This window comes from Pelobates fuscus, chromosome 3 (genome assembly GCF_036172605.1).
Source record: "Pelobates fuscus isolate aPelFus1 chromosome 3, aPelFus1.pri, whole genome shotgun sequence".
NCBI lineage: Eukaryota > Metazoa > Chordata > Amphibia > Anura > Pelobatidae > Pelobates > Pelobates fuscus.
The window spans coordinates 271,689,161-271,706,374 of NC_086319.1; the positions used below are offsets into that span (position 1 = coordinate 271,689,161).

Genomic DNA, 17,214 nt, shown 5'->3' on the forward strand with positions numbered 1-17,214 from the left:
TTATTTATATAATCTCATGTAATTTAATTTTTTAAAAATGAAAAAATATGATGAAAAATTGGAAAACAATGCATGTTTTTTGACTTTTATGTGAAAAATCTTTTACTCATCTACAAAAGCGAATGGAAAAAACCTGCTAAATAGATTCAAAATTTTGTCCTGAGTTTAAAAATACCCAGTGTTTACATGCTTTTTGCTATTTTTTGCATGTTATAGGGCTATAAGTACAAGTAGGATATTGCGGTTTCAAAACATACATTTTTAAAATGTATCAATAGTGACATTGTAACACTATTATCTGTCATAAATCGCTGAATAACACCCCACATGTACATATTATTTTTTAAAGTAGACAACCCAGGATATTCAATATGGGGTATGTCCAGACTTTTTTAGTAGCCAGTTAGTCGCAAACACTGGCCAAAGTTAGCGTTCATATTTGTTTGTGTGTGAAAAAAGTAAATTGAACGCTAATTTTGGCCAGTGTTTGTGACGAAGTGGTTACTAAAAAAGACTGGGCATACCCCATTTGCAATACCTTGGGTTGTCTTCTTTTGCAAATGGTATGCCATCATGGGAGTAATTATCATTCCTGGGCTACCATACACTCTCAAAGGCAACGTAACCAACCTGGCCATTTTCAATGTAAAAATATTTGACCCATATATTTGACCCTGTAACTTTCAAAAACGCTATAAAACCTGTACATGGGGGGTACTGTTATACTCAGGAGACTTTGCTGAACACAAATATTAGTGTTTCAAAACTGGAAAATGTATCACAACAATTATATCATCAGTAAAAGTGCTTTGTGTGTGAAAAATGCAAAAAAAAGTCACTTTCACTGACAATATCATCGCTGTGATATGTTTTACTGTTTTGAATCACTAATATTTGTGTTCAGCGAAGTCCCCCGAGTAAAACAGTACCCCCCTTGTACAGGTTTTAGGGTGTCGTAGAACGTTACAGGGTAAAATACAGTGATGGCAAATTAAATTCTCTGGACTTTCGGCCTGGGTTGGCAGGCAGGTCCCTTAAATTGCAATCAATAAAATAACTTAATTATGTAAAAATATTACATAAATACGCATGTAGAATTTAAATATATATGCATATTTATATATTTGAAGTCTACGTGTATATTTATATAATTATTTATGTAATTTTGTATATGGACATATAAATAGTTCGTATTCTTTTTATTTATTTATATATACATAGATATATATACAATTTCATTCTAAGTGTATTTTGATATAAATATATTAATATCAAAATACAGTTAGAATAAAATTTCGTATAGATATATATATTTTTTTAAATTTTTATTATTTTTACATGTTTAATTTAATTTAAATTACTTATTTGTATTTTATAAAAATATATATATACAATATATATAGTTATTATATATATTATATATATATACGTGTGTAATTTAATTATAAGTGTATTTTTATATTAATATATGTACATATTAATATAAAAATACACTTAGCATGACATTATATATATATATGATATATAGACATATATTATATAGGTATAATATGTCTATATATCATATATATATATATATATACACATATATAATAATATTTGTTTTTATTAATTATAACTTTAATTTTTTTTTTGATTTTACACTGGCAGGTAGACTGCCTGTCAGCACAGATAGTCCCCCTGCAGGCAGACACATGGACACCTATTGTGACCATGTGGTCGACCTGTTGGGCGATCACATGGCCACAGGGGTCCTAATTCGCCATGGGGAGACTGTCTGGGCTGCAGGCAGTCTCCCCACAACGGGAGCACCGCCGATCGCCGCCGGGGGAACGACTGCGATCGGGTAAGTACATTTTAAATTTAGGACGGTTCAGGACCGTCGTCGGTCGGCAATGAAAAAATGCCGATGACGGTCCTGAACCGTCCTACATCCTTAAGGGGTTAAAGTATAAGAAATTATGGAAAAAAAATATTTTTCAAGTTCTGCGTGACATTTTATCTGTGACTGTCATAATACTGTTAGATTGTACTGCAATAAAATACACATTTGTATTCAGCAATATCTTGCGAGTACCGCAATGCCCCCACGTACAGGTTTTATGAGTTGTTTTAAAACTTACAGGGGTCAAATATAGGGCTTTTCCATTGAAATTTGCCAGTTTGCTTTGCTGTGCCTATGTTACTTTTGAGACTGGCAGCCTAGGAATGAAAATTAACCCCATCTTGGCATAACATTTGTAAAAATAGACAACCCAGGGTATTTAAAGTGGGGTATGTCAAGTCTTTTTTTAAGAAGCCATTTAGTTTTAAACCCTTGCCAAAATTAACGTTTATATATATTTGTTTTTTTTTTTTTGCATTTTCTTTTACTAATAAACTGCCACATTTTACTCTTCTAAAACACTCATATTTGTGTAGAGTATTGTCTCACGAGTAAAACCGTACCCCTCATGTACAGGTTTTATGGGGTTTTGGAAAGTTACAGGCTCAAATATAAGATTTGCCAATTTCTGTATTTGCTAATTGAAATTTGCCAGATTGACTATGTTGCCTTTAAGACTGTATGGCAGCCCAGAAATAAAAATTAACCTCCCCATTGCATACCATTTGAAAAAGTAGACAACCCATGGTAAGTTTTACTGTTTCATAACACACACACATTTGTGTTTTGCGAAGTCTCCCAAGTACAATAATACCACCATGTCCAGGTTGTATGGTGTTTTGTAAAGTTACAGGAATAAACATAGGACTTGCAAATTAAATTCTCTGGACTTGCTGCCTGGGTTGTCAGGCTGGTCCCTCAAATTATAATTAATAAAATGACGTGTGTGTGTAAATAAAGTAGGGGGAGCACTCACAGGTCTTGTGTTGGAGAATATATGGTTTAATGGTAAGAAAAAATTCAGTCACATCTGTGGGAAAAAAAAGACCTTTAGGGGTCGAAATGTCGACTTTTAAGATCTTGAAAAAGACCATTAGGGGTCGAAATGTCGACTTTTAAGTTCTTGAAAAAGACCATTAGGGGTCGAAATGTCGACTTTTAAGATCTTGAAAAAGACCATTAGGGGTCGAAATGTCGACTTTTAAGATCTTGAAAAAGACCATTAGGGGTCGAAATGTCGACTTTTAAGTTCTTGAAAAAGACCATTAGGGGTCGAAATGTCGACTTTTAAGATCTTGAAAAAGACCATTAGGGGTCGAAATGTCGACTTTTAAGATCTTGAAAAAGACCATTAGGGGTCGAAACTTTTTTTTTTTTTTTTTAAGATGTCTGTGTCTCTCTTTTTTTTTTTTTCCATTGATTGCTGAGAATTGGATCACAGCAGAGGTGAGTATATTTCAGCTCCTGGGGCCGTTACAGTGTTCTATCGTCGTTAAGGGGTAAAGGTCGTTAAGGGGTAAAGGTACCGCTTCAAGCACCTAAAAAGGATTTGACGCTTATTTGGAATTCCCCAAGCGCTGATTCATCTTCTTCTCTTGCGGTACTTGCAAATGTGGAAGCATTGAGCAGCAGTAATAAGCTTAGAGCGTCAGAGAACATGAAGTGGTTTTGGTACCCAGAGTGGTCCTTTAAAGAACTGTTTCATAGGTCTAATACACACAGTGCTGTATAGAAACGTGCGGCAAACTTTATTTACAGAACTGCTTGTATCAACATCAGTCCCTGTGTAAAGCAAGTGCAATGGTGTTGTATTGAGCACAGAGTGAATGACGGAAGATCAGGGCCGGTGCAAGGATTTTTGGCAACACAGACGAAGATGCATTTTGCCACCCCATTCCCCTCTCCCCTAAAAAGGCATCTTCACCAGTGTCTCGTAAACCCCCCATTTGAATTTCACCTTTAGTGTATTGTATCCCACGTTAACAGTGGCGTACACATGACCTATGGGGCTCCGGTGCGAAAATTGATCCGTGGCCCCCAAGTCACAGTCACAGTCACACACACACACACACAGTAACACACACACACTAACACATTTTTTTTTTTTTTAAATCCCCCCAGGCTCCTTACCTTTTGGAGTGCTGAGGGGATTCCCTGGGGTCCAGTGGTGCTGCTGGGCTCTTGGGGGGCCGGTCACCCGGCGGGCAGTCAGGCTGGCGGGCGCGCGAGGGAGCACTCTCCCCTGAGTGCTTCCTCTTCAGCTCCCTCGTGCGCCGCGTACTGATACCGGATGCCGGAAGATGATGTCATCTTCCGGCGCCGGCATCAGTGCGGTGCGCGAGGGAGCTGAAGAGGAAGCACTCAGGAGAGAGTGCTCCTTCGCGCACCGGCCAGCCTGCCTGCCCGCCGGGTGTAAGCAGGGCCAGCCTTGGGGGGCCCGGAGGTGGCCGACTCCTGGGCCCCCCAGGAGAAGAGGCTGGCCCAGTGCGTACATACCAGGTCGCAGGGGCGACCCTGGTATGTACGCCACTGCACGTTAAGTTGTCTTACACTCCCTTGTATGTCTCATACAACCCTCTTTTCCCACAGTCCTCTTCTGTGTGTCTCTTCCCTCAGCCCGTTTTGTCGCTCCCCACCCACCAGGGCCCTTTGTGTCTCTTTTTCCTCCAAAGCTATGTAGACCTAAATATATAGGAACACACGCGACCATGCAGGCACACAATCAAACCGGCATAAAAACGGACATACAGATACACAAAGACACTGTCATATAGAGAAATACAAACCGTAATACAGAGATATACAGAGACATAAAGACACAGGCATACAGAGACATATGGACAAAGTCATACAGGCATGCAGAGACATGCATACACAGACATATAGGGCATGGGTAGCATGGTGGGGACAGGGGCTGTAGAGGAGGACGACAGGGACAGTATAATGGAGGCAGGGGCTGTAGAGGGGGGACAGGGGCAGTATTACGGAGGCACGGGCTTTAGAGGGGAGGGCAAGGGCTGCATAGGGGGGGGCATAGGCAGGGGCTGCTTTATAAATAAATAAATAAACAAACAGGGAGAACTGTTTTGATTATTTAAAAAAAAAAAAATCTAAAAGGAATCTCTCTCCTCCCCTCCACCCCCCCCCTCCCTGAGGCTTAACATGAGCCACGTGGGACAGGCCAGACTGGAGCTGGAGACCGGTGGAGAGTCTGGGAGCAGTGGAAGTCATGCCCCCTCCTCTGATATCAGAGGAGGCCGGCTGACTTCACTGCCCAGCTCCTGTTCCGTGTTGGCTGCAGGGAAAACAAGGTGAGTTTAAAAATCAGAGTCCCCAGCCAGAGGCAGGGAATTTGGATTTTTGCGCCCTTAGGCGGCCGCCTGTGCTGCCCTATGGACGCGCCGTCCCTGTGGAAGATACTGTTTCAGTACTTTGAAACAACTTTGCCCTATTATTCCGAAAATATGTTTTGGTTTATTCTTTTCTTGTGCAAAGTGTGTGTGTCTGTGTGTGTGTGTGTATATTTCATTATCTTTTGCTGACAATGTCTGTTAGTGAGTGTCAATGTCCCTCAGTGAGTGTCTCATCAGTCATTGTAAGTTTTAGGTTGATTCCTTTCTTGCTATATATAGCTTTATTTTATAACCTAGTTTAGATAGGATGTTCATTATTTGTTTTTCTTCTCTTAGTCATGGGATGTCTTCTTTCGGAATGCAAATGCTGGTGCAGCTCCTGGAACAGCTTACCAAAGCCCACCTCCCCTCGGTAGCAACCTCTCTGCCTTTGCGCAGGCACAGTCATTGATCCAAGGACAGCCAAATATAGAAAAACTAGTGGAAGATCATCTTGCTGTACAATCTCTCATCCGTGCTTACCAGGTACAAAACTTACCAGGTCCTTTCCACTCGTTACCTATTTCTGCAGCTGTTGTGCAGCCCCCAAAAAGTATTTATTTATTTTTTGTCACATTTTGTGTGTTATGTCTTGCTCTTACCTTCTTCCGCCTAAGAAATACCCTTTATTTTAAGCTACACTGTCATTTGTGGGGTTATTTTTGTCAAGATATGCACCTTTCAGCTTTCTTATGTTGGTTATAAGCAAAATAATACTCGCTAATGCAAGAATGATTTTGTTAAAAATAACATCGTAATGTCTGCGTCAATCTTAAGAGATGTTAGACACTCTAAGCACCAAAATAACTTTAGCATAGATAGACACTATGGGCATCAAATCAACTTTAGTTAATGAAGCAGTTTTGGTGTAAAAGTCATGTTCCTGCAGTCTCATTGTTCACCTACCTTCCGTTTAGGAGATAAGTAACTTTGTTTATACAACCTTAGTCACACCTCCGTGCATGTGACTTACACAACCTTCCTAAACACTTCCTGTAAAATGAGCGCTAATGTTTAAAGGGATTCTCTAGTGCCAGGAAAACAAACAGTTTTCCTGGCACTGTAGAATCCTGGAGTGCCCCCCTCCCGCCCCCACATCCCACGTCGCTGAATGGGTTAAAACCTCTTCAGTCACTTTACTTGAATCCAGCACCGAGGAAACCTTGGCACTGTGTCAGTTTCCGCCCTCACTCCTCCCCCACAATGTCTGCAGGTGGGGGAGACCTAATGCGCATGCGTGGCAATGGCCGCGCTCGCATTAGGATATCCCCATAGTAAAGCTTTATTTAATGCTTTCCTATGGTGATTTGGCACCGCTGGAGGTCCTCATGCACAGCGTGAGGACGTCTAGTGTCGTTTAGACGACCAAAAGTCGTCTAAGAACCTGGTAGTCCCTCTAGTGGCGGGCTGGTAGACCGCTACCAGGGGAGGACTTAACCCTGCAAGGTGATTATTGCAGTTTACAAAAACTGCAATAATTACACTTGCAGGGTTAAGGGTGATGGGCTGAAGTGGTCTGGGTGCCTACAGTGTCACTTTAAACTTCCTTTGTTGCACAATGTGTTTCATTTAGAATCTATTATCTCGTGCTTTGTTTATAGTTTTCTAGATTTCTTGATCCTACAGGAGCCTCCAGTTTACAGAGCAGGAGATAAAAACTTATATAGCTAAAGTTAATACCTGATTAAAAATGAAACCAGTCAAAATTAGTATTTCATAAATATTCTAACTTTATGAAATACTAATTTTTGTGAGGGCTAACAGTGATTCATTAAAGGGTTGCTTTAATCAAAAGTCAGTGTTTTACAAACGCATGGTTTGATCAGAGTAATCCTTCCTCTCCTGATCATCCCCACCCTCTGCAAAAAAAAAAAAAAAAAAAAAAATGGCTTTAACTCACCTCAAGGTTGTGGCCAAGTTCTTCCTCTGTCTGGTCCTTCTCCACTGACACAACTTATATCAGGGAAGGCAGATATGGGCAGCACTCTTATTCTGGACGTTCTAATGACGCTGACGGAGGTGGAGTTACTGTTCCGGGGGGTTAAACTATGTATGCTCCAAGACCACTTCAAACGAGTAAAGTGGACATGGGGCTTGGTTTAACTCTTTAAATCACATTGTTTATACAATCCTATGTGAGACTCACATTACTTCTCTACACATTTCCTGTAAAGAGAGATCTATTTCTTTTACTTTCCTTATTGTAAAGTGTATTTAATTTTTAATTACTTCTGCTCTGTTGATAGCCTGCAGGAGCCACCTGTTTGTGAATAAACCTTAATTAACAAAGCAAAAGTTAAATGAATAGATTAGGAGCTGAGAACTTTTAAGCAGAAGTGAGACTGCAGGAGCATGTGCTATACAACAAATTGCTTCATCAAGCTAAAGTTGTTTTGGTGCTTAGAGTATCCCTTTAAAAGTGCTCTATAAACCTATGTAGCACATTACAGTGATTCTGTCACAAGCTACAGTTCTCCACACAGGATCAGCACAAGCAGGTCAATTGTGGCATGTACATTTATAAATCCCTATTTACATCTGTAAATGGCCATACATACTTCGTATAGATACATGTTTTCGAAAGCTGGATAAGGGCTTGTGTATTTCTATTTGTACATTTTCACTTCTAAACGGTGGAATACACATGTATAAACTTACTGGCTATTGGCAAATCTACCAACAAGGTTATACACGTATGCAGTGCAAATTTGCCCATCTATAGAGAGATATAAAATGCCCTGAGATGTTGTAAAAATATGTATTGTTTTTTAATTTTCTTCAGAAATATGTTTGTTTATGTTCCATTAATCCCTTCTCTATCTTGTGTGGGGCATGTCATTTAACCAGTTTGTGTCATTGCTTTCAGGTGAGGGGTCACCACATTGCAAAGCTTGACCCACTCGGGATTAGTTCTGTTAATTTTGATGAGGCTCCAATAACTGTTGGTTCTCCAAATATCGGTGAGAATGTGTGCACCAAACTTGTTGTAACCTTAATTTTCTTTGATTTTTCTTTCTCCTTTCTTATCCTTATCCACCCCCCCATCTACTTCCACCACCCATTCTTTGCATTTATACTTTCCCAAACTATGTCTTTCTCTGTTTCTACTTTTCTATACCTGCGTCTTTTTTTGTTTTTTTTTTATTTTCCTCCTTTTTTCTCTCCCCCCCCCCCCCCTCTATTTCCTACTACACCCAATATTTTTTACCTCTACCTCCACCCCTCCACCTTGGACACTCTCCCTTATGTAGATCCGCGGGCACCATGTTGCTCAGCTAGATCCACTTGGCATTCTGGATGCAGATCTGGACTCCTGTGTGCCAGCTGACATTGTCACATCCTCAGACAAACTCGGTGAGGGCTAAGAAATTGCTAGTGTGGCCACTGCTTCCGCGCCTCCCTCTCACCCCCATGTTTGTCTTTCCCTGCTCGCTAGACCATTAGTAGTGAGATCACAACTAACAGCTATGAGTCATAATTAAGCCCGTAAAGAAACAAGAAACTCAATGAAGTTATTATTTAGCTTTTAATGTTTTAAATAACCAGGCTTACTGATGGATCCCTATATTGCAGTTCTCTTTAACCGGAGACATTACATTTTCTCTATATAATAATGTGCTGAGTATGGCCCTCAGTGTATGTCATTGTGAGAAAAAGTACCTGTAAGAAGGGATACTTACCTAGCGCATAAGCTGTTAGTTTGACCTCTGTAGAATAGATTGTGGAGATTGTGATGCTCCTGCTTCTCTAATGCCAACACTGCTAACCTAGTATAGTGCACTGTGTAACCAACATTAACCATGTACTGTGTGCATGAAACATGCAGGCCAGGCATACACAATTTATGCGTGCGCACTGGAAGACTGGTGCATTTATTGTGCTTGGCTGGGGTTAAAGCATGTGGTGTGAGCATGAATAAAATTGGATTTCAATGTTAAATAATGTGTCATGGGGTTTTTCTTTTTTTATGTGTGTGTGTATTGTGGGAGATATATATATCAGTATACCAATATTTATTTATATTTTTTTAAATACAATTTTCCTGTGTCATTGACGTGCTATTATTTTATAGATCAAAACATTTTATATTCGACAAATTGCTGACAAAGTTATAGGTTAATGTTTTAAGGCGTTAGCTCCATGCCCTTGAAGCTGTCTAGTGCAGCCTCCATAATACCTCTTGTGTAGCCAGTGATTTGAGCACAGATATTAATGCACAACCCAGATTGCAAAGTTTGGGTGAGAATAATATTTAAAGGGACACTATAGTCACACAGACCATTTCAGCTCAATGAAGTGGTCTAGGTGCTAGGTCCCTCAGGTTTTAACCCTTGAGATGTAAACATAGAGAAACTGCTATGTTTACATAGGGTTAATCCAACCTCTAGTGGCTGTCTTCCTGACAGCCACTAGAGGCGCATCTGCAAGGGAGAGGGACCCTGAGGGTGGGTACACCCTTAGGGCACTATAGTGTCAGGAAAACAGGTTTGTTTTCCTGACACTATAGTGATCCTTTAATATATACAAAATCTGACAATTTCACTTGCACATTTTATAGAGTAAACCGTGTATTGTACCTGAATCAGACTTTTATTTCTTTATAGTTCTTTTTTTCCTCCACATTTGAGACTGGCACGTCCTTTTAAGATATTGAATACATTTATTTTTTTGTGGCATGGTAGGTTTAGTCATGACGTTTGGTAAAAATTTTTACTCTGTCATCCTAGTGTGACATATTCTACTATTTTTGTGGTTTGAGTTAAACTATTTTATATTCTAATACTAGTCTACTTATTCCTTTAAAAAAAAAAAAAAAAAAAGGCATCCTGTGTATTCATGACTTGCGTTATTGTTTCTACACCTTAGCTCATTCAGATCTGCCCTAGTGTTGGACCTAGCACACCAGTCAAGTATATCTTGTAGACCTAACACATTAATCAGTAATATTTTTTATTTTCACAAACGTGCTGCAGCAGGACTTTCATGAAATTTTCATCTGTTGCTGGGGTCACTGTGAAAAACAAAGCCTTTGTCAGTCTTAGGCTAGATGTTCCAGTTCAAACTGCACCCCTATCACCTTTGCCTTAGTGCATTCAAGATAGTACATTTATACTATAGAGATACTACATAAGCACCAACTTGAATGCACAAAGGAAAAGGTGTCAAGGATAAAGTTTTAGTCCACAAATGTGGCCGTTGGAGTGCTCTTGGATCAGGAGACTTGAATATAAAACCAGAACAGACCCATGTAACCTTGTTAGTTTCCCCATGTGGCCTGCTGAGAATAAGTGAGTTCAGATTGCTTCCTCCAAGTTTGCTGATAGGTCTTCAGGGAGGCAGGAGCAGGCACACATGTATACACATGGGAGGAAGAGGGAACCTTAGACTCTTATCAGGCTTGACCATCCAGCTCCCACTGGATCTCAGGGAAGCCACCATCCCCCACCCAAAATGTAAGGAAACAGGAGAGTGGCTAAAGATGTGTTAACTTTTACTTGTGTGTGTCAGTGCATATGTGTACCTCAGTCTGTGTGTGCCTTGGTATCTGAATGCGTACACATCTGTGTCCGTGTATGCATGTATTTATGTTTGAATGCTGGACTTTATGAACTGACACACAGTTAAACACCAAGAACGTAATAAACTACATTTAGGCCATTATATAAAGTTGTTCTTTGTGCCTGCTTTGTTTCTTGTTTGCATGTGTATGTATAAATAAATGTTATATCCTATTTCATTAGATAATTTGGCCCTCCAGAAGAAAGGAGTTTGGCACCCCTGATCTATTGCTTAATCATTCTTGGTGGTGTGGAAATAATTTTTAATTTAAAAAAACTTTTTTATATAAACTTCTTGAAATTGGGACTAAAGTGATAGCCCAATATGCTTTTCTGTCATGGCCATCTATTTGCCAATAATTTCAGATTGTGGCCAAAACATTGGACCTAGGATTATGCACTAAATTACAAATTTACGTAAATTAAATCCAAATGAATACTGAGACAAGAAAAGGCTGATTGGGAAAAAAATCTTTAACACGGCAATAGTTACCACCGTTTCCATTCAGATATAATTTGTGAAGTTGGTGAGACATTGAGGGTTATTCACTAAGCTCCCCCCCGTTGTGTGTGTGTGTGTGTGTGTGTGTGCACGTGCATGTAAGACTGTGTAATGGCTGTGAGTAGTTTGTGGTGATGTGATGTTTATCTGCAGCTTGTGAGACGTTTGGCTAGGTGGTGTGTATGTCATGCTTGCTCACTGTGTGTAATGTATGTGTGCTGTATTTCCCCTCGTCTGCTTGTTTTTTTGCAAGAAAGGGGGCTAAAGAATGTATAAGTCCTTAAATTGGTGGTTTGATTGGGTGGGGGTAAGGGGAGTAAAAATTCCCTTGTGGTCCCCTGGGACCAGGGTTGTGTGTAAAATTAGGGATCACCAGATATCAAAATCATGCCGATACAGATTATCTGTTGTGTTTTAGGACAGTTTGCAGATAACCAGTGAAAATATTCTGTATATTTAATGTTTTAAAAAAGTAACACTATTTTTACACAAATGGCATTAACTGCACATACTGACAGCAATCAAAGTAAAAAAAAACTCTCAAACAGTTTGTACATGCTGGGATCACTGAGTTGTCAGCAATCACACTCCTATCACTCCATCAGCCAGCTCAGTACATTACAGTAGATTATTCAGTGTTTCACCTCCCTGACTTCAGCTGAGTTTCCCATGCAGGGACCCACAAAGGGGGTGACATGCGATCACAACGTGGTGCCTTATTGGCTATTTCAAAGAGGTGGAAGACAATGTGCGGTGTGAATGGGAGAGGTGAATAAGTTATTTGTAATATAGGTAAATTACAAGACCGATACGATAATCAGGAATATGCAGAATATTGGCACTAATAATTGGCGGAACCGATATTCTGTAGTGACTGAGGGAGATTATTAAAATGTTCCAGTGGTCGAGTGGGTGTCCATGTGGCCTGCACCTGCTGGTGCATACCATAGTAAGCACTTCCTCAAGGTCCAGCACTCCATAGTAGGAATCCTGACCACTGCTCTCTCATCGCAAGGGAGTGATTACTGTGCTCTGCGTTCACTGGAGGTGCAGACCACAAGCTTTATGTTCCACTAATTTCTTGCTCCCTTACAGCAGCCCTGTTTGCCAGCAGTAGAGCCATTAAAGACAAGAACTACCTGCCTGGCACAAAGACAGACGTCAGGTTGTAGGAATTCTACATCCCTAAATTAGGGTTAATCTCTTTGGGATTTATTGTATTTTAAAAAGTAATGATAAAGCTTGTGTGTAGTGTAGCTGTTAAAAGTGGGCATAAAACTGCTTGCAATCACACAGTGTTGCTGATTATGAACATTTATTTTTCAGTTCAAAAGCAGCAGGTATTTTGTAAATCAATGCTGGTAAGCATTCGTCTAGAAAGAACAAGTTTGCAGATTCAGTGCACCATTCTAAAAACCCTTTATCTGTTATGACGTCAATAAATCATTCTAGTTTATGAATTACTTCTGTACTACTCCAAAAATCTTCTGAGGTGTTGTGAATTACATTACAGCAAAATAATTTGATGACTTACCGTATATATTCGAGTATAAGCAGACCCGAATATAAGCAGAGGCACTTCATTTTACCCCAAAAAACTGGGAAAACTTATTGATTTGAGTATAAACTTAGGGTGGGAAATTCAGCAGCTACTGGTAAATTTCAAAATAAAATAGCAATAAAATTACATTAATTGAGGCATCAGTAGGTTAAATGTTTTTGAATATTTAGTGTGTGTATATAATGAATGGAGTGTGTGTTTGTGTAGTGTGTGTGTGTGTGTGTGTGTGTGTATAATGAATGTAGTGTGTGTGTGTATATAATTTGTATAGTGTGTGTTTGTATAATGAATGCAGTGTGTTTGTGTAGTGTGTGTGTATATAATGAATGTAGTGTGTGTGTATATAATGAATGTAGTGTGTGTGTATATAATGAATGTAGTGTGTGTGTATATAATGAATGCAGTGTGTTTGTGTAGTGTGTGTGTATATAATGAATGCAGTGTGTTTGTGTAGTGTGTGTGTATATAATGAATGCAGTGTGTTTGTGTAGTGTGTGTGTATATAATGAATGCAGTGTGTTTGTGTAGTGTGTGTGTATATAATTTGTATAGTGTGTGTTTGTATAATGAATGCAGTGTGTTTGTGTAGTGTGTGTATATAATGAATGCAGTGTGTTTGTGTAGTGTGTGTGTATATAATGTAGTGTGTGTGTATATAATGAATGCAGTGTGTTTGTGTAGTGTGTGTGTATATAATGAATGCAGTGTGTTTGTGTAGTGTGTGTGTATATAATGAATGCAGTGTGTTTGTGTAGTGTGTGTGTATATAATTTGTATAGTGTGTGTTTGTATAATGAATGCAGTGTGTTTGTGTAGTGTGTGTATATAATGAATGCAGTGTGTTTGTGTAGTGTGTGTGTATATAATGAATGTAGTGTGTGTGTATATAATTTGTGTAGTGTGTGTTTGTATAATGAATGCAGTGTGTTTGTGTAGTGTGTGTTTGTATAATGAATGCAGTGTGTTTGTGTAGTGTGTGTTTGTATAATGAATGCAGTGTGTGTGTGTGTTTGTGTAGTTTGTGTAAACTGGGTGGGGGAGGGCATTTTTATTTAAATGTTTAACTTAAAAAAAAAAAAGTTAAGTCCCTGCTTCATACTTGGCCAGGGACGGGGGGGGGGGGGGGGATATGTCAATCCCTGGTGGTCCGGTGGCATGGACTGTGCAGTGGGGGCCCGCAGAAGCGCTTACCTTACCTTCAGCTCCCCTGTGTAAATCTCGCGGTCTGCGTGGCAACGCTCTGACAGCCACGGGACTCGTGAGATTTAGACAGGGGAGCTGAAGGGAGCTGCTGGGAAGGTAAGCGCTTCTGCCGGGCTTGTCATGAGCCCAGTGGTCCTGGTCTGTACTATGGCAATGTAAGTTGCCATAATACAGACCCTCACTCGAGTATAAGCCGAGGGGGCTTTTTCAGCACAAAAAAATGTGCTGAAAGACTCTGCTTATACTCTTGTATATACGGTACTTGTTTTACTACTTATGTGGATATCTTGATATCCTGATATACTGCTTGGTGACTGGTGCTTTAAAAGGACACCATAGGCACCATAACTGCTTCATTAAATTTAAGTAGTTATAGTGTCTGCAGTCCCCAAGTGCTGTCCTTCTGTTTTTTAATGCTAAACAAGAGCCCCTACCAACCTATCCCCTATGTGATGTTTGGACTAACGAGGAAGCATTAGCCTAAAAAGCCATGATTGACTGAGGGTGTCAGCTGACTGCATTCAGCCAATAACCATGCAATTGCTGTTATGAATTGGTGTGTAATATCTGCTTTAGCCACAACTCCAGTGCGAGCAGGGCTTTGGGAAGCCAGGGAAGCTCATCAATGTTAAATTTATCAAAAATGGTTAAACACTCAATGGAGATACAGTGCCGGGGACTGCAGGCACGATAACCAATTCAGTTAGATAAAACGGTTTTAGTGCCTAGAGTGCTCCTTTATAATAGTTATGGTGCTTGCACTATTCTTTTAGTGTGCTATAGTAGTTATGCCAGGAGTGTTATGGCAGCTTCCCAGAGTAAGTATTCAAACTGTTAGACAATGTTTTGTCTAAGCTAGCCTGGTGATACAGGGCTTAGTTAATTGGCTGAGAGCAGTCAGATGACTCTAAGCCAGTTTGTCGGCCATGCGCTGCATGGCTTAGATCAGGAGAGCTAACCGAAGCCTAATGCAGGAGCTTCTGGGTCTCCTTCAGACTTTAAGTGGAGCAAGGCAGATCCAGGTAATTTGTTAAACCGCTTAGCAGACAGTTTTACTACTTACCCTGGAGAAGAAATGAGAATGGTAGGAAACATACCTATCTTGAAATCAGGGAGCAGATGCTAATTGTCATTGCTGACTGACATAAGACACCTACATTCCACAGTGTTACCTAGCACTGAACTGCTTTGTCATTACAGTTCTCTGTGCTGGGTATACTGACAACAACTAGAGGGGAGAAATAGCCATTTTCCATAACCTGTTTTGTAAAGTCTTGCTGGATTACATAAAGGTATAAAAATATAACCAAACCTGTATTTAGTGGTCATGTGACATGGGCAGGAAAAGAGCAGTACTTGCAAAGACTGCAGACCACCAATCTGCAGCTTTTGCAAGTGATGTTTAGATATATACCAATACACGCAGGATTCCTTTAGCTTGTTAAATGTTAACAAAGCCGGAGATGAGAAATCCTAAACTAAACACACTGCAATATGGAAAGCTATAAAATAAAAAATAATCTTTCTTCCTTTTCAGAAAGTGTGTGCCTTAGCCAGGGAAGGTGTGGCCGGGGCATAAACAAAGTGATTTAACTCCAAAATGGTAGGGAACTATGCAGGGGGTTGATCCATACATCAAAACTGCTTAATGAAAACCGGACTCTATTATACCTGCACAGGGCCGCCATCAGGGGGTGACAACCGTGACAGTTGTCATGGGCCCGGCGGCCCTGGGGGGCCCGGACTGCTCTGGCAGTCCTGGGCCCCACTTTCCCTCTCTGCACACATAGATAGCGAATATCGCTATCTATGTGTGCAGCCGAGGGCTCCCTGTTACCGCAGAGGGGGCCCAGGCAGCACACAGCTTCTTCTCTTCTCCTCCCTGCTAATAACTCTCGCGAGACCCGGTCACCATGGCAACGCTCCGCGGGTCTTGCGAGAGTTATTGGAGGAGAGAAGAGGCGAAGCTGTGTGCTGCCTGGGCCCCCTCTGCGGTAACAGGAAGCCGGGGGGCCCCACCATGCCACCGGACCACCGGGGATGGAATCTCCCCCCTCCCTAGACACAGGTAAGCAGGGAGGGGGGAGAAACAATTGAATTAATTAAATTAAATTTTTTTTTTAAATAATGTTAAAATGCCCCCCCTCCCCCTCCTCATTGGACATTTACACACACACACTACATACACTGACACAACACACACACACACACTACATACACTGACACAACACACACACACTACATACACTGACACAACACACACACTACATACACTGACACAACACACACACTACATACACTGACACAACACACACACTACATACACTGACACAACACACACACTACATACACTGACAAAACACACACACTGCATACACTGACACAACACACACACACACACACTACATACACTGACACAACACACACACTACATATACTGACACAAAACACACACACACTACATACACTGACACAACACACACACACACTACATACACTGACACAACACACACACACACTACATACACTGACACAACACACACACACACTACATACACTAACACAACACACACACACACTACATACACTGACACAACACACACACACTACATACACTAACACAACACACACACTACATACACTAACACAACACACACTACATACACTGACACAACACACACACTGCATATACCAACACAACACACACTGCATACACTAACACAACACACACTCGGCATACACTGGCACAACACACACTGCATACACTAACACAACACACACTGCATACACTAACACAACACACACACACCGCATACACTGACACAACACACACACACTGCATACACTGACACAACACACACACACTGCATACACTAATACAACACACACTGCATACACAAACACACACATTGCATACACAAACACACACACTGCATACACTAATACAACACACACGGCATACACTAACACACACAATGCATACACTAATACAATACACACACTGCATTCACTAATACAACATGCACTCTGCATACACTACACACTAACACACTCACTGCATCCACTATACTGACACACACTCTGCATTCGCTACACATTACCACACTCTGCAT

The 17,214-nt window shown here is 40.5% G+C and overlaps 1 protein-coding gene across 4 annotated transcripts in view; it reads left to right on the forward strand.

Moving 5' to 3' along the window:
• The window catches only part of OGDH (oxoglutarate dehydrogenase), an 88,939-nt gene that overhangs the window by 39,494 nt on the left and 32,231 nt on the right, over positions 1–17,214 (forward strand). For 3 of the 4 annotated variants that reach the window (XM_063448537.1, XM_063448538.1, XM_063448539.1), the window contains exons 3-4: positions 5,575–5,763; positions 8,529–8,631. In XM_063448537.1, coding sequence (XP_063304607.1) covers positions 5,575–5,763; positions 8,529–8,631 — 292 coding nt within the window. Of the gene's footprint in view, positions 1–5,574; positions 5,764–8,143; positions 8,238–8,528; positions 8,632–17,214 lie in introns of all 4 variants that reach the window. The other variant, XM_063448540.1, reaches the window with a different exon arrangement.